The sequence below is a fragment of the Dunckerocampus dactyliophorus genome, chromosome 3, assembly GCF_027744805.1.
Source record: "Dunckerocampus dactyliophorus isolate RoL2022-P2 chromosome 3, RoL_Ddac_1.1, whole genome shotgun sequence".
Taxonomy (NCBI): domain Eukaryota; kingdom Metazoa; phylum Chordata; class Actinopteri; order Syngnathiformes; family Syngnathidae; genus Dunckerocampus; species Dunckerocampus dactyliophorus.
This window is the reverse complement of record NC_072821.1, coordinates 16,915,472-16,933,384: the sequence shown is the minus strand read 5'-3', so window position 1 is coordinate 16,933,384 and position 17,913 is coordinate 16,915,472. Positions and strand designations below refer to the sequence as shown.

The 17,913-nt window shown below is 40.7% G+C and overlaps 2 protein-coding genes across 3 annotated transcripts in view; one reads left to right on the top strand and one right to left on the bottom strand.

The window, feature by feature from the left end:
* Positions 1-10,095, top strand: part of LOC129178150 (fibronectin type III and SPRY domain-containing protein 2) — a 13,246-nt gene extending 3,151 nt beyond the window's left edge. Inside the window, exons 6-14 of one of the 2 annotated variants that reach the window (XM_054770073.1) lie at positions 1,566-1,588; positions 1,682-1,803; positions 2,466-2,612; positions 2,713-2,847; positions 2,925-3,078; positions 6,191-6,324; positions 6,439-6,571; positions 6,634-6,810; positions 7,486-10,095. In XM_054770073.1, the coding sequence (XP_054626048.1) occupies positions 1,566-1,588; positions 1,682-1,803; positions 2,466-2,612; positions 2,713-2,847; positions 2,925-3,078; positions 6,191-6,324; positions 6,439-6,571; positions 6,634-6,810; positions 7,486-7,744 (1,284 nt within the window). In that variant the 3' untranslated portion in view covers positions 7,745-10,095. Of the gene's footprint in view, positions 1-1,565; positions 1,589-1,681; positions 1,804-2,465; positions 2,631-2,712; positions 2,848-2,924; positions 3,079-6,190; positions 6,325-6,438; positions 6,572-6,633; positions 6,811-7,485 lie in introns of both variants that reach the window. The other variant, XM_054770072.1, reaches the window with a different exon arrangement.
* On the bottom strand, positions 7,780-17,913 carry LOC129178148 (KH homology domain-containing protein 4-like). Its single transcript, XM_054770071.1, has 14 exons — positions 17,775-17,913; positions 16,888-17,158; positions 16,684-16,803; positions 15,775-15,851; positions 11,813-11,865; positions 11,498-11,688; positions 11,024-11,232; positions 10,617-10,677; positions 10,303-10,360; positions 9,886-10,121; positions 9,346-9,447; positions 9,167-9,252; positions 8,973-9,091; positions 7,780-8,601 (listed from the first exon to the last, which is right to left on the bottom strand). Exons 1-14 carry the CDS (start codon positions 17,864-17,866, stop codon positions 8,474-8,476), a joined length of 1,803 nt encoding a protein of 600 aa, XP_054626046.1. The 5' UTR covers positions 17,867-17,913; the 3' UTR covers positions 7,780-8,473.

Here is a 17,913-nt window from a genome sequence, read left to right as displayed (position 1 = left end):
CAGGACAAAGAAACTATTTGTTTAATCGTGTCACAAAAAAAAATTGACGCTAAACGATATTGTCCAGATTTTTTGAGACCGAATAAAATACTTTTTTGATAATATACAATAATAATAATAATAATAAATAATCATAATAATGCAGTATTTCCTTTCACTGTGTTGATTTTGGCGTTTTATACATGTACATTCTTACAGGCAATTTGTACTGTCTCTCAAACATTTGCAGCATTTTTTTAAATGTTGGCTTTTCAATAGGGATGTCAACATTAATAGTTCCAGCTAAAAAAAAATCATAAAAAAACATATATTTAAAGATAAATCTCTGTGTTTTTATTAGTTATTAGTATCAACATTAGAGCTTTTTCTAGTTACATTATGCCATTTTGCTCTGTTTTTCCACTTTTGCTGGGTGTTTTGTTTATTTTATTTCTGCAATGAGCCACACAATGCAGTACTATACTATCTTTCTTGCTTGATCTGTTCATAGTGAGGGCCATTCTCAATAAAAAGATTGTTATTAAAGCCCCTGTGCTACACTTTGGACACCCATGCATGTTTCGCCAGGAAGGCGAGGTGTTTCCAGTGATGGAGGAGTGTGTCCAAGCGCCGCCTTCTTGGCTGTGTCGCTAGCCAGGGCTTGGGTTGCATTGTGGAGGGGTTTATACAGCTTTCAGACCTGCATTGCACGGCGGTACAAAGGTGGAGCTCCACTCCAGCTCGCCGGCGTGGTGGATACTTCATCTTTGTTGACCGCTTGTATTTGCATGATGCAAGAAACACTTGCTGTCTTTCACTTTTAATGCGCACCCCTACTCGCTAAATATAGCGACCATGTCGCTTTCTTGTCAACACGGATCTCATCTATATATGAGGTGTGTTATGAAGTTGGAGCTCAGCCAAGCGTAAATAGAACTGCTCGGTGATTAAGGGTGCAGACAAGTCAGAACATCTACATCAGGGGTGTCAAACTCCGAGCCGAGACACTGCAGGTTTTCTTTCCAGCCAGTTTCTCCAGCAGGTGACTTAATTTATGAGCTCCTCACCTCAGATTGAAGGAGGTGTTGATCGTTAAAATCACCTGCTTTAGTGACTGGCTGGAAAGAAAACCTGCAGTGTCTCGGCCCTCCATGGCACGAGTTTGACACCCCTGATCTACATGTTTTAATCTGACAAATCATAAGTAACTTTGATCAAGTGTAGAATTACTGCAGCTTCTGCTTGGACATTAACACGGATGCAGCCGTTAAACTCAGATTTATAAAACAGCCACATGTCACTCGCTGAAGCTGGGAACACCGAGCTAGGGACTGGATTGCAAGGTGTATGTAAGGTACTTAATGTACGGTTCCAATAAAGCCTCGCGCACAGCCACTTCCATGTTACTGTATTATCATTCAAAGCAGCGATACCACAGTTCACAGACAGGTTGGATTCTGGCTCCCCTGTTCCCAACAGCTTTTCTCCAAACGAGAAATCTTGTCACATTTTAAATCTTGCAAGATCTCATGACATCCTTACTGTCCATATACCGTACTGATTCATCTCTCTTCTTTCATTGACAGGCAGTTGTTCCCACCATTAAGAGGTAAAGAGGTCATGCATGGTTGAGTGAGTAAGTCAAATGTGGTGTGATAACGTAATAAATTACACATTATATTGTCATAATATTCCTGATAAGAATTGAGGATTTCGCCAAGGAGGAGATGGACCTCACGTTGTCCACACGTCTTGAATTTGACACGCCTCTTGCTGACCTGTCAGATGTCAAAAGCATGATGGACTCCATCAATATTGTTCCAGGTTTGATTTCCATACAGGACTTGCACCTGGCTGCACTGTGTATATGGTCAATGCAAGGTATATATGGTCAGAGAACTATTAATTTAACAATGTTTTTTTTTTTTATTGTGGATGTATTTTGCAGTGGTGTATTAAATTGCACTGCATCACACTTGCATACAGTACATTGCTCAGTGACAGGGGGTAATATGACATCTCAGTATGACGCAGTGTAATTCTACAGTACACAGCTCCAAACTACAACCCCAATATTAAACATGCTGTTGAATTTATTCCATTTATTAAACCTATGTTTATTTTTTTTACAATTATTTTTATACATACTCATCTGCACAGCAGCTAAACTCAAATGTCAGGAAATGCAAGAGTAAAAGACTTAAAAATAAAGAGAAATAGGAACAAAGAAACTCAAGAGTAAGATCAATAAAAATACAACATGGAAATATTCAATTAAAATGTGTACCTCATAGACAGTGTCAATCAAAAGGGAAGTGTTGTGTTTATAACAGCTCTAATTGAGTGTAACTACGACAAAATAGTTTTTTATGCTGGACTACTTTTTTCTATTGTCAATTCAGCAGTAGGGCCACAGCTTGTTTGTCCTTTCTGTTATATACATAGTATGTAAGTTAGGCTAGACAATGATAGCAGGTTGTCCACAGCTCCATCCGCCCCAGTCATCAACCCCCAAATGGCCAACTCGGCTACCCAGACATCGCTGCGTGCATGCTGGAGTTTGTTCTCTGATGACACAGTGGAGTTCTATGAGCTGTACTACAGACCTGTACTGCAAGACACACCTGTGGACGGTAACACTGCACCACATGGTAACGCCTGCATCGGCACACAAACATCTGCTGTATTATTCCATACTGTTTTCAACACTGTGTCTCCCCATACTCCTTTCAGTAAGCAAGCTGAAAGTGAAAGAGACCCAGTGCACTGTGAGGGACCTCCTGCCTGGTGCCCAATATGAGCTGTGGGTGACGGCCACCAACACGACAGGCATCAGCCCAGTCAGTGAGAAGGCTTTATACGTGACAGGTGAACAGTTGCAGTCTCTACTGAACAACAACCTCACACAACTGGGGAATAAAGACTAAATGAGTACTTCTCTGTAGTTCCATCACCTCCAGTCATCAAGGGGAGAGAGTGTTGCAGCTGTCCAGAAGCTGCTCTCATTCGCTGGGAGTCGGGAAACCCTGACCCCGTTGACTCCTACACTGTGGACCTCACTCAGCTGGGACCTGATGGTACTGCGGAGGGGATCACAGAGTAAGTACATCACACCACACTACCAACAGGGGAGTGTAGTACACTGACAACATATTAGTGTTGGGAGTAATGTCTCACACAACTGTTACATTAGGCTTACTGTAAGGTATTATTCATGAAATAATATACTGATGATATACTAAGAATCTAATTCAACCCAAGGGTGACCACATGTATTGTAACCAAAAATGTCCATTCGGGACAGGGATTTTATTACCCGGGTTGGCATATATGCTTCTAATGACACACGTACGTACGCGCACACATTCAAATGTTAATGTAAATAAAACCTCTGATATTGAAATCAGTTTAGCTGACGTGTTTCAGGCTGAACAAGAGCCAACAACAATTTTTCAGCGGCAGATAAACACGTACTAGCCAACTAGTGATGTGTCGCTCGCGAAAGAATCGGCTCTAAGAGCCGGCTCGTTCAAGTGAACGACAGGGGCCAGCTCGCTTCGTTGGGAGCCAGTTAGTTTTTTCCCTTGTCTTTATTCTGTTAAAGGTGATTGTCATTGGTGAAGATGTGTGGCGGCATTTCTGTGTCCACACTGAGCAGTGGGAGGGGCGGGGTTAAACACGCTGTGGTGCTCTTAAGAGCCGATTCGTTCGTGAGAAATTTGCATGAAGAGATTTGACCTATCCATCCATCCATTTTCTGTGCCGCGTATCCTCACTAGGGTCACGTGTGAGATTTGACCTATTTTGACTTAATTTGTCTATTGAAATATCTCAATAGACAAATTAAGGGCCGCACGGTGGCCTAGTGGTTAGCATGTTGGCCACACAGTCAGGAGATCGGAAGATCTTGGTTCGAATCTCAGTCTGTGTGGAGTTTGCATGTTCTCCCCATGCATGGGTTTTCTCCGGGTCCTCCCACATTCCAAAAACAGGCATGTTAGTTTAAATGGCGACTCTAAATTGTCCATAGGTATGAATGTGAGTGTGAATGGTTGTTTGTCTATATGTGCCCTGCGATTGACTGGCGACCAGTCCGGGGTGTACCTCACCTCTTGCCCGAAGTCAGCTGGGATAGGCTCCAGCATACCCACGACCCTAATGAGGATAAGGGGCATAGAAAATAGATGGATGGAAATTAAGTTTTTGTATTTTATTTATAACATCATATTTTTGTAGCTGCTCATTGAGGTTTAAATAAATCAATTTAAATAATAAACATTTGATATCATGCATTTTTTACATTGTTCATGGTAATAAAATAAATTAAGACAACAACAAAAAAAATCAGAGAATCTGCTCGGGAGCCGAAATTTCCATCACTACAGCCAACTACACAACACTGGTGAGCAAGCTCATGGAGTGACAGCGGCGACGGCCAATCGCATGTTAGCAAAAAGCTAATCAATGTGTTTATGGGTAGTCTAAAGGGAAAAGTGTATGTTTTCCGCTCTGTCCTAGTGCCTGGCCAGTCTCAATTTTCGCTTAATACAGTATAGCTTAAAGGGACATGAAGTTGTATGACATCCCCATCAGCATCGTAGTCCAAAAACAGCTACTTACCCCCCACTTGGTAAGTCCAGTTCTGGTCAGATTTCCGTGATGAAGAGCGTAGTTCCACTTAGTTGCTGGGGACAATTAAGTAAAGACTTTGGCTTCTCATAACAATATGCGTTCAAAAGATTAATACATTAGCATCACAAAAATGCAGAAGACGCTCGCATCTACTTCCGCGACGGATTGCCGCGGCCATCTTGTTTACAAATGTGTTCCACAGACAGATATAACGCAGAGTGTTTTGTGAGGTTTGAGTTTTTGAGAAGGCATTTTTGTGATGCAAACGTTTTAATCTGTAGAATGCATATTGTTTTTAGAAGCCAAAGTCTTTACTTAATTGTCCCCAGCAACTAAGCTGAACTACGTTCTTCATCACAGAAATCAGACCAGAACTGGACTTAGGAGACCAAGTGGGAGGTAAGTCGCTGTTATTGGACTACAATGCTGATGGGGATGTCATACAACTTCATATCAAAAAATCTGAACTATCCCTTTGACATTGTAAGGCACAGCAATAAATAAACGTCCCTCCATCGGTCCAGTTTTGGTCGGCCTACCAGGAACACTTTTATTGATATGTATTTCACGGGAGCTCATCTCATTGTCAAAACAAAACTCGCCAAGCCTCTGTCAATTTCAGATTCACCGTCTTAGGTTTATTTTACAGTGTGATTGATTGAAGCAAAAACATACAATTTGAGGCGGCCATCCCAAACAAAGGAGACATCCCATCTTCTCCTGGCTCCTCTGGAAAATGTTGGAAAAAAAACGTTCCCGTCTCCCAGCTCAGACTCCTCCTTATACTGTCCCATACCCCTCGGGTCAAGGGAAGGAGAGTCTTTGATATCTCCAGGGGTCCTCTTTGAACCGCTACTACTGGCTTGCGTCTCGTGATAGAACATCCTGACTCGGTTCCATTTGGTCTGACTTCTCGTGGGAGTCCATCCTGTCCGCATCTCCATTTGGTCTGATTTTTCGTGGTAAAGTGTATTGTATCCTTGTCCTGTCCTCTAAATGTGATGTATTCCGCTCGTAAGGATCTTCTTGCAAAGTCATGTTATCTCTGCGATGTCTTATCTTTTAATTAGCATTCTAGTGTTATGAATGATGTACATGAGGTAGATTTGCAACTTGTAACCATTTGGGCTCTGTGTAATTATATTCAAATAAAAACAGTTTAGAATATATAAAGTTTGTAACAAATACATATGTTTACATATGACCAATATTAGGCTATATTTGTTATTGCTACTGTATGTATACATATATGCCATACCCATGTTATATACTACACACATCATGTCATTTTTACCATTAGCATGCTAATATATGACCAATATATCCTTTCATGTCAGCGCATCCATAAACAAGCCCGTGTTAGTACTGAGGTTCCATGATAATTGGGTTGCTATATCATGATACACTCCCTCCCAGAAAAATCTATTCATAGCTTCAGCGCTCGCAGCACTTTTCTCCTTAGCAGTTGGGGCCATTTTAATTTATCTGATCCCGTCAGATAGGATACTCCAGTTTTAAGAAAACTTTCCATGAAATGAGTGAAATGTTTAAATAAGCTGTCCCACTGGTTGATTCCCAGGTCAGTAGTAGCAGTGCCCACATGTCAGTGTCTGATCCAGCTTCAAGCAGGTCACAGTTACCTCATCTCTGTTAGAGCCATCAATATTGGTGGGCCTAGTGGCAAGAGTGAAGGCATAACCATCTCCACTACTGGTGAGGAGCACTCTCGAGCGCCTGTAAGATTCAGGCTATGTACTGTTGTGCATGGTAACCCCCCCCCCCAAAACTAAACACCTTTTAAATGCTTTTTATTTTTTATCTCGGCAGGTACTTTTTTCCACCTGATGGAGGACACTGCCCATCCATGCCTGTCCTTCTCTGAAGATGGTTTCACTATATTTTATGGGGATGAGGAATTGCCAATAAGTGCTATGGGTTTAGATGACAACAACTTTACCAGGTAAAGCAATAACCTGACACTTCCTGACATTTACTTTTCTAAATATTCTTAACATGTGTCAGCTGTGCAGCGGTCCTTGGGGATCTGATTCCGGTCCGAGGCAGGCATTACTGGGAAGTGGAGGTCGATAATGAGACTCAGTTTCGGATTGGAGTTGCTTATGAGGACACAGAGAGAAATTCTTACCTGGGAGGCAACACCACCTCCTGGTGTATGAGACACATTCTCACTCCATCCAGGTACTGGAGCACCATCTCAGCATTAAACTTATGGACAGAACATGCATTCCTTTCTGAAACACCGATTAATCATGCACAGCTAATGAGAGCCAATACAAACGCTGGACAAATAGAGCTCACACAAATTCTACCGTTACTAAAATATAGGGGCGTCACAGAATATCACGAGATTAAAATGTGACAAGATTTCTTATTCAGGAAAAAAAAAATGTCTCGGTGGCACTAGGCCTGGTACGATACATTTTTCCAGCCTTAATATATTGCCATGTGCATGCGTGTTTTTCTTCGTCAGGCAGGAAGAGGTTCACTCTGTGCATTGGTTTGAGCACCTTGGCGAGGTTGTTCCATGAACAGAGCCTTTTGTCAGTCAGTCTTGGTCTCAGTAGATGGTGGCAGCGCCACTAACATCCACACATAGTGCAGAAGAGTGTAACGTAACAATTATACGTATTAGATTGCAATATTGTCATTGTTTTTTCTTTGCACTTTTCTTAAAAGTAATGTTAAAAATCTTGCCTCATAGACCCAAGCTCGTGCATCGTGTGTCTTGTGACCCCAAATAAAATACTTACAAATAATGCTCAGTTTTAAGTGTTTATTATTGTGACATACAGAGACTTGTACTATTAAAGAGCTTCCAAGTTGTAATCCACCATGACGTCTTCCATTTTTCAGGCACAAGTATGAGTTCCTGCACAATGGATGGAGCCCTGACCTAAGGATCACAGTGAACCCAGTCCGAATAGGGTTGGCTTTGGACTATGAAAGGGGTACCCTGTCCTTCTTTAACGTGGATCTGGAACAACACCTGCACACCTTTCAGTGCCACTTTCAGCGTTACGTCCACCCTTGTTTTGGCCTAGACAACCCAGGAGCTCTGACAATCCACAATGGTATAAAGGCGCCCAAATATGCATTCATGGGGCAGCTTTAATTGCATCTATAGAAACAAGTGTCAAGACAATGAGGGGATCTTAGGTGTTTTTAATGTAGTATTCCATGGGAACAGGCATTCACCATTTTCCAAGAGAAGAAAAGGCTTTTACATTAGTTACACCATTACTACATAACTGCTCTGCATTAAATTTAAAACATGGGGCTAATTTGTGATAAAAATATTGTAATATTTCCATTTTACACCTGTATTCAGATATTAAAATTGAAAAATGCACCCACTATACTTGACTGTCAAAATTGGCAACCAGTGAGGCTTCCTCTGATTTGGGAAAAAAAAAAAAAAATGTTCTGACGGGCAACAAAAATTGACATTTTATAAATATACATATGAACACTGGGGAGAAATTTCTTCATGAATAGTTGGGCAGTGTTCATTAAGGAGTCTGTGTACTACTGTATTTCCATTTGTTGCATATGTAAAAATAATGCCTTATATTTCTTAAGGAGAAAGTCATGTCCTCATTGGTAATAGAAAAAAGATCCCGATTGTCAAGTGGGTCTAAACCAAACCTTGTGGTTAAAAAACAAACAAACTGCTAGATGCAACAGTGTCTCTCTGAAAAATGATTTAAATAATTTGAGCTGTATTGTAAATGAGTTGAAACAGATGCCGTCTCAAGCCAGTGTGTAATGTGAAGTGGATTTTTCTTTTCTGGGCATTAGAAAGCAGACTTGTGAACACATTGTGAGAGGGCATGGGCAGGCATTATGAGTTACTGCTCTTACTGCTGCGCATCCTCTCCTCTTCCTCATCGGAAGAGTCTCCTCCATAGGGCACCAGCCCTGATGCATCCCGCACCACTTTGGGCTTCTTCTCACATACGTCCTCAACACCTGTTGGGGCAAAGTAAAAAAAAAAAAAGAAAAAGAAAAAAAGAAGAGAAAAGCAGAAGGGTGGGGGAGACGGACACAAAGGAAACCCAATGAAGAGCCCATGTTAGCAGTGGTTTAGAGTTGGTTTGGTTTGATCCCCAGCCAGGTCAGGACATCCATGTGAGGCCGGTCCAGAGACATGTGAAGAGAGAGAACAAGAGAAAGACAAAAGGACATATGCAAGAAGAGAATGTTAGTGGCTTTTAGCAGTAGAGGAATCTTCACTCCTCCTCCATTCTTCTGCAGGGGGATGGATATGCAACACACGCCTTCCTCTCAAAGGAGCAGTATGCTCCGTCTCTCAAAATATGAGCAAAGAAACGAGTGTGTACCCGATGACGCGGTAACGCTGGGGAGACTGACTGGATCTTGGGTCAGCTCATCTCTCTGCCTCTTGCGCGGGCTGCAGGTGAGAGCAACAAAAGGAGGTGGTGGCGGGGGCATAAGGATCCTGAAGGATCAAAAACATTCATGTTAAACACCACACATTCAATTTATGAAAAATGACAGCGAGGAGAAATCAAACCTCTCTACTGCTTTGTCTTGGACAACGTCAGAAGAAGGGGGTGCAGACTCTTGAAGAGTAGGAACCTCCTGAGAACTGCTGGAAGGCTAAACAAAGGCCAAAAAAAAAAAAATCCTTTTTTAAGCCATTTTTTCAGTGTCATTCTATACCTCTTGCGCAGATTCAATTCTTCATCTAACCTGTTCTTTAGTGCTTTCATGGAAATGCTGTATGGATCTTCCCAAGTCCGGCTGAGTAAGTAAAGGCGCTTCAGGGTCCACTGTATCACCGCTACCAACAGCCTTTAAACATGTGACCAGATAACGTGAGCACTAGTGGATATGACAGCAAAAACACTAGTTTGGCATATTTAGTATGGCAACCCTCAAAATATACATATGCCATTGTTTACTCAAAATGCTCTACACGACTGTATGATACCATGTTAAATGTAAGCTCACTTCCCTCTGGCCTTTGCACCAGCAATGACAACAGCAGGTATTTCCTATCAATGGGTCTTTATTACAATATTGTTCTTTTGTATGTTTCATAAAGTGGTTCCTATCCACTTTATTTTCTGCCTTATTAAAATTAGATGCTGTGGAACTGGATTAAAAACGTGGATTTAGCCACCCTTTACTATTACAATGGAGTGATTCTTTACATTTTATTTTTCATTTTCATTTAAACTTTTAAAAGAACATGATCAATTAACAAGACACAACAATCTTTGTAATTACCTCCACAAGATAAGAATTTGTTTTCCGTGGACACACCGGATACTGAACCATTGCCTGAGAAGATGGAGGGGTTGTCGACATGTTAGAATGACTTGGGGGACCATTTGCATTACTCCAATAACCACCGGCTCCCGGGTACGCGGAATAGCCTCCAGCATACCCATTGGCTGGGTAGTTATACCAGGAAACCTGGTTAGAGTAATTGCTATTAGGTGGAAATCCATGAGCTGCGTATGCTGAAAGGAAAGTATAGAATGTGGCGTTAATAGCATCGACCACATCAGGAACATGCTGTGACCAACCTACAGTTAGGCCACTCACTAACGACTTCTGGGAAGTGTCATGAGAAGAGTAAAGCTAAGCAAACATCTTATACTGTCATCTTGTTCATGTGTGTGAACACATTGGAAAACTCACATTGTGTTGAGGCAGTGGCCGTGTAGGTTGACTTCAAGCGGGCGTGCTCAGCTCTCACCTGTAAAACAGTGATATGAAGGAATGAAACATTCCACAATGGCACAGCTGATACAGATAAATAGTATGATTGCATTGTTGGTAGGTGCAGAGCACACAGAGCCTATCTCTGGAGGTCAGGTGGTTCACACTACCAGTTATTCTTGGAGGTAGGTATCAGTGATAACTATATGCTTTTATAGCTTCACCTTCTTATACCTCCATACATCTCATTTCATTTCATTTCAGACAAGCACCACAACTTTGGATAAACTCACAGTTTCTAACAGATTTTCTGTGAGTCTCTTTGCTGCCTCCAGTCCATCTGCATTTGGGTGGCTGTAATATAAATTCCATCGTTAAACCCAACACACCAAACGATTCTCAACGTGTGGCACAGTGAATATATATACTGCTGGGGCCCTCCCGTACCCCTAGAAAATATATTTTCTGGGACTTATTTTGTGGTTTTTCTGCCCACCCCAGACACCCTGACAGTAGGAACGAAAAATCTAAAAAAAAAAAAAAAAAAGAAAAAAGAAAAAAGGTTTTCCTTTAAACATAACTGTAGTTGCCTAGTTCATAGGAGATTTGCTGTGATGACTATGAAAACGTGAAGGCGAAAGATTATTTCCTTTTTATTAAGAGTTTAAGCAGTGAGGGCGAACAATGAAATGATGAGTACCTGATATAGACATAAAGAGGTTCAAAAGATTCTCGTTTTGATGCCTGCTCGATGTAGCCGGAACCTTTGCCCCTGAGGAAGACTCGAGCCCCTGTTTCTGTCTGGATGTGACCCAAGTATGTTCCTCCGGGACCTTCAACCTTCTCGTTTATGTTGAATGATGGCAACGACTGGTCCAGGCCAACAAAAATCTTTGTATGGACAAAGTTCTGTGAATAAAGAATGAGATAATAGAACTTACTAACATACATTTTTGGCTTATGACTAGATTGTATACAATTAAAAGTGTAGTGTAAGCAGACGCAGTAATCCAAGACTTTTCTCTCGAATCCAAGGATGTTCTCTCTGCTATTTAATTTGGGAGGTGGGTATCAATGAGGGCAACATGGTCTTCACTTGCCTCACTTTCTTTACCTCCAAGTACTACCTAGTAGTGTGTATACATACAAATATTTTTAGATCAAGTCTACCTACCCCTGGGTGAGGAGCAGCCGGACGATGCCCCTGACCTGGTGTTGGGCTGGTGTTGGATGTTGGGATGACGGGCCGAGGAGGCTGCGGGTATAGCGTGAGTGGAGGCATTATGGGCACCTGTTGACTTCCTGAGGCTGCTGCGGTCCTCAACAGATCATCAGAGATGATCTCTTTGATTCTCGCTACAGCTTCTATGATAGCAGAACAGTTACGTTTCAGACATAAGTTGCTACAAGAAACAGCGACTCTGATTAGTGAATTAATAATGTAGTCCAAGACAGATTTCAAAAGGTAAAAAAGGTGTGTACCACTTACTATTGACTTGCTCCTGAGTCTTTGCCTGGACATGCAAATACAGAGGCCTTTGTCTAAAAGGAGACAAAATCAGGCACGTCATGGAGAAGTTCTGCACCCTCTGATCATTGCATTTGGCAGATACTGTTAAATATTTCTGCACGAGTATTATTTGAAGGTCAATTCAACGTAATGGTGTAATTTGTAAAAATTCCCTCATTTATTCTTAATCTCTTTTTAGATCTGGTCTGCATACCTTGAAATTTTAATGCTATCTGGTGTCATGTTGTATTTCTGTGATCATGATAATTTGATGGACTGATCAAATTAACATACAAGTTGGCACAAAGCACAGCAGCTCTATTTGCTGCCACCACTGGCTTGAATACAGTCAGGCATGAGGAACTAAAAAACAAGTTACGACTGCAGAAGATTGTTAGCAAGACAAGATAACCACCACTAATGTCTGAACTATAAAATTATTGACCACCAACACAATTGTCAGGAAAAGAACTTCTGTCGTAGCGAATGGAGAAAAACGACGTGGCAGATGATACCGCAAATGATGTGCAGAAGTGATGTTTTGGAACACAACACGTGCATTAACAATGTGCTTGTAACTGGGCTCCATATTACACACAGGCTCTAAAGGAAAACTCCACCTTTTTTGGAATTTTGCCCATCATCCACAATCCTTGTGAGAGATGAACACAGTGGTGTGAAAAAGTGTTTTGCATGTTTGTCACACTTAAATGTGTCAGATCAAACAAATTTCAATATTAGTCAGCGACAACACAACTGAACACAAAATGCAGTTTTCAAATTTATCAATGTTTTTTTTTTTTTTTGGGGGGGGGGGAGAGAAGAAGAGAATCCAAACCTACATTGCACAGTGTGAAAAAAAGATTGCCCCCTAAACCTCTTAACTAGTTGGGCCACCCTTAGCAGCAACAACTGCAATCATGCGTTTGCGATAACTTGCAATGGGTCTGCAATGGGGAGACATTTTGGCCCACTCATCTTTGCAGAACTGTTGTAATTCAGCCACATTGGAGGGTTTTCCCAGCATGAACGGCCTTTTTAAAGGTCATGCCACAGCATCTCAATAGGATTCAGTTCCGGACTTTGACTGGGCCACTCCAAAGTCTTCATTTTGTTTTTCTTCAGCCATTAAGAAGTGGACTTGCTGGTGTGTTTTTGGATCATTGTCCTGCTGCAGAACCCAAGTTGGTTTCAGCTTTAGATTACAAACAGATGGCCGGACATTCCCCTTGAGGATTTTTTGGTAGACAGTAGAATTCTCTGTTCTATTGACTACAGCAAGTCTTCCAGGTCCTGAAGCAGCAAAAGAGCCCCAGGCCATCACACTACCACCACCACGTTTTACTGTTGGTATGATCTTTTTCTGAAATGTGGCATTACTTTTCCGCCAGATGCAATGGACCAAACACCTTCCAAAAAGTTCAACTTTTGTCTCATCAGACCACAGAGTATTTCCCAAAGGTCTTGGGGATTATCAAGATATTTTCTGGGAAAATTGGGATGAGCCTAAACTCATTCAATACCAAAGACGTACTTATACGTTTTTTTTTTAATCCGAACATTCGCTCCCAAAGACGTATTTATACATCTTTTTTTTTGCGTAAGAGGCAAGAAGAGGTGATGACGCAACTGCACACTAAAAGAGGTCACAGTTGCATCAGTTTTAAGCCATAACAATGGCCACAAGGTAGGATTTGATTAGAGCTCGGCATAGCTCTATGTTGCATATTTTTAACATGGACAGCAAGGAGAAAGTGAGAGCGTGGATGTGTAGTGTGCAGAAAGTGACGCTTTGTAGGGCAATTTTAGCACACGCACGTGCGCGCACACATTTTACTTCCGAATGTGAAAAATGTAAATTGTTTGTTTTACTTTGTCTGTTAACATGTCTGTTTTACTTTTAAATTGTTATTTTAATGTAAAACAACCCTTTTTTTGGATTGTTGTGCAGTTGTTTAGATATTTGAGCTGTCACAAAAGCAAAAATTTCTTTGTCAAAGTTATGCTTGAAGTGTATATTTTCACAAAAAGCTGTTTTTCTTCAGTTTTTGTTGGGAACTGATATTTTCCTGAAACTTACCTAGGTTCTACTGCTGATTATTAAAGAGCGAAAACAGGTAGAAACAATCTCTTTTTTCCTCCTGATGTAAGACAAAAGTCTAACCTTTCTTTTGGTAGGTTCCATGTTTATATAGCCATAGAACACAATATTCTGTGTGCCTTGGAAAATTGGTCAAAGTAGTCTAAAATGGCCGGTACTTAAGAGGTTGAATTTTGAAAAATGGCCGGGATTGAAGAAGCTAATGTTCGTTTTGCTCAGCAGTGGTTTTTGTCTTGGAGCTCTGCCATGTAGGCTGTTTTTTCCAGGTATCTTTCTTATGGTGGAGTCATGAACATTGACCTTAGGTGAGGCAAATGAGGACTGCATCCTCTTGGATGAGTCGTCGCTGCGCTCTTGGGGTAATTTTGGTCAGCCAGCCACTCCTGGGAAGGTTCACCACTGTTCCATGTTTTCTCCATTTGTGGATAATGGCTCGCACTGTGGTTCGCTGGAGTCCCAAAGCTTTAGAGATGGCTTTATAACCTTTTCCAGACTGATAGATCTCAATTAATCTCAGTTACGTTTTAACAGGGGCGGCAATCACTTTTTCCCACACGGCCATGTACGTTTGGATTTTTTTCTCCATTAATAACAAAAAGTTTCATTTAATAACTGCACTTTGTATTCAGTTGTGTTGTCATTGACTAATACAGTAGTACCTCGCATAACGTAAACCTCCTTTTACGTAAATTCCACTGAACAAAGAATTTATGTAAAGTTTTTGCATCGTATTACATAAGAAATTCCATATAATGTAAAGCGTCAAGTCGGTGCAAGTTCAGAAATTCGATTTGAATAGCTCACGCGACAGAGAGGGAAACATTTTCCATGATGAACAGAGTATACTTGGTGACGCCTTCTGACGCGACACGCTCTCATTGGCTGATTATCGGACACCGCATACACATCTTATTGGCTGATTATCGGGGCACCGCCTACGCTCTCATCTCATTGGCTGACTTATACAGCGCGTACGTGAGTTTGTGTGAGAGACAGGCTTCTCCCTTCAACCTCCCTTCCTCATCGTAGTCGCCCTTAAACTAGTTGATTGTTTTTGTTTTTCAGTTTTATTCATTTACAGTAATCTTATTTATTACCTTATTTTATATTGGAATGTTACTCTACTATGTTTATGCTAACGTTTTCTTATATTTTCCCACCATATTTTGGTGGACTTTGAATATTTTGAAGGGCCAAAGGGTTGAGTTTGGGAAGATCTTGGAACGGATTAGGCTATTTACATGTATTTTACGCTTCGTATAACATAAAAACCCTATAACGTAAACGTTCTCGGAACGGATTATTTACGTTGTAGGGGCGTCTACTGTATTTACATTTGTTTGATGAGCTGAAACATATAAGTGTAACAACCATGCAAAAAAATCAGGTGGGGGCAAACACTTTCATACCACTATATTCCCAATGTATTTGCTTTACTTAAGGTCCCCACTTGTTCTAACTTAGTTACTTTCAAATTATTATTAATGTATTCCTTTTTTTATTCATTTAAATGTATTCTTACTTTTATCCAAATTTTCCTTTTCCTTAACACTCCACACGCTTACATTTTCTTATTATTGGTATTTTATTTATAACACCTTCCTTTCTTTTTTTCCCCCCTACAGGAAGTAAACAATGACAAAATGTAAGCAAACAAAATATTGGTAAGTGTCAAGTAAAAGATATGGTGTGCATTAATTATCAATAATTGATATGGAATTGGTAAGGGTAAATAAGCTCTTCTCTGATTCCTTCTCCTCTTCAGACATGTTGAATTGTGCAAATGAAACAAACCACACTGTCTTATGGAGTGTATTAATGCAAAAGATATACTGCATACCCTCCAATTGTTCCCTGTTCAATGTCAGGCATGTAATGACCTCTAGTTGAGACCACTGCACCACTACATAGTCGAATCTGTAAACAGTAAATACAGAAACATTTTACCACAAGTCTGAATTTGTTTAGTGCATGTCTTAAAGGAAAACTGCACTTTTTTGGGGGAATTTTGCCTATAATCCACAATCCTTTTGTGAAACATGACCACACATCTCTCTTTTTTGTGAATTCTAAAGATATAAAAACAGACAAGAGGAAGCTCATTAACACACGTAATGGGACACAGCTATTCCGCCAACAAAGCCCGCTATTGAAACCCCTCCAAAAACTTCCAACAACGTTTTATGCTTTTATATATATATATGCTGTGACTATGTAGTAACTGGTCCATTCGTGATAAAATGTAATACTTTCACAAACTCAAAAACACATCAACAACTCCAATATGCAGCGTTAGCTTTCAGAAGTGGCCTGATGCATTGTGAGCACGGCGCTGAGAGAATGTGTGGTGAAGCTAGTAGCTAGCTGGTGTGGTGTGGCTATGTTTCACTACGCCAGTAACGTATTTGTTGAGTGCAACATTAACAGCATGTTAATAATAATAATAATAATAATGTCACTGTAGCTTGTTTAATATGCAGGTCACATTATGTAAATGGAGCGTTGCTGGCAGTTTTAGTTTCTTTTTCCCGAGAAGGCTTTATAAGAAGAATAGGCGCGTCTCATTACATGCATTCTTAGCTGTCCCGCTTTTTTTTTAAAGCAGTTTTTATATCTTTAGAACGCAGAGAAAGACATGTTCATGTCTTACATAAGGATTATAGATGGGCAATTTTTTTTTTTTTTTGAAGTGCAGTTTTCCTTGAAGCGTAGCAGTGCGCGGTTGCAAATGTTAGTACTGTCCACATACCTCCTCTTGGGTTTTGCCTTTAGTAAGAAGGTCTCTGCAATTCAGTGGCACATCATTTATGTCAACCTCGGTGGCAACCAGCTCTTCTGGTGGGGTTGGCACTGGCACTCTTGGGGGAGTCTAGGAAATGTTTGAAAGGAAATCAAGACACTTATGACATAATGAAAGCAAGAGTTACATATATTTTAGATGATCTTGTGGCACCTTTGCCAGCAATGGTGGAGGAGTCAATAGTTTTCCTTTTGCCATTAACATGGCATTTATTTTAGCAGCCATGGCTGCAGCCATTTCAACTCCTCCCTGAGGTTCTGGCTTTTCTTCTCCGGTCATTATGGAGTCTGGTCCTTTGCATTGGGTATGAGCAACTGAACTGTTTAAACCAGAAGTGCTGACAATTCCTGAAACTCGATGGGCTACATTCTCAATGTTCTTCGGTTTAGGTTGTGCTGGTTGATCCCATCTGCTGGTTAGACACCTGAAACAAAAATTAATTAAGCATTTAAGTTAAGTTTATTATGAGCTGCTGGAAATGTGAATTTCTCTTGGAGATTAATCAAGTATCTATCTGCACAACAAATTCTAAATAAGAGGTAAATAAGAGGTAACTCTTACTGACCAAGCCATTGCAGTAGCTTAGGCGATGGTATGTTTTCCAGGTAATTTTAAACTTCCTGAATGGCAGCTTACAATTTAATCAATGCAATAGCGTTATTGCTAGTTCATTGTAGTAATTTAAAGCTTTAACAGGCAACTGAATTGTGTACAAGCCAACTTTGACTCTTTAAGCTAAGCTAAGACAGTTATATGCCACCGAAACCAAATTCCATTGTTTTGAAAATTACTCATGATGCGAACCACATTAAAAATAAAAAAAATACGCGTTCATGTTTTAGATAATAGCCATTTACTATACGCTGTACGCACTCAGTAGTGCATTCCACAAACGCTAACAAAAGCTAGCAGGCCATGAACACATGCTAGCAGGCTACATGGCCAGCATTAGCAAGGCCAGCAAAATAAGCAGTAAACCTTTACTTATCATATTGAGTGACAAAGTTTATAGGTCACTGACAAATTAAAACATAACTTACGGCGTTTGCCCTGCCATGCCCGAAGAAATCACACCACTACGTGGCCCTGCATGAGCGTTGTAATAGCTCTTACGGCTGCTGACGAACGGCATCCATTTATGCGTTCGTTTCAGCGGCGTCGACCACCTCTGACGTAATT

Excerpts from the sequence above, each read along its gene's own strand:
- LOC129178148 (XM_054770071.1), bottom strand. The coding sequence starts at position 17,866 with ATGCCGTTCGTCAGCAGCCGTAAGAGCTATTACAACGCTCATGCAGGG. Across the intron at positions 11,233-11,497 it reads CGGCTGCTCCTCACCCAGGG|AACTTTGTCCATACAAAGAT; the intron begins GTAGGTAGACTT and ends CTTTATTCACAG. Across the intron at positions 9,092-9,166 it reads CAAGACAAAGCAGTAGAGAG|GATCCTTATGCCCCCGCCAC; the intron begins GTTTGATTTCTC and ends TTGATCCTTCAG.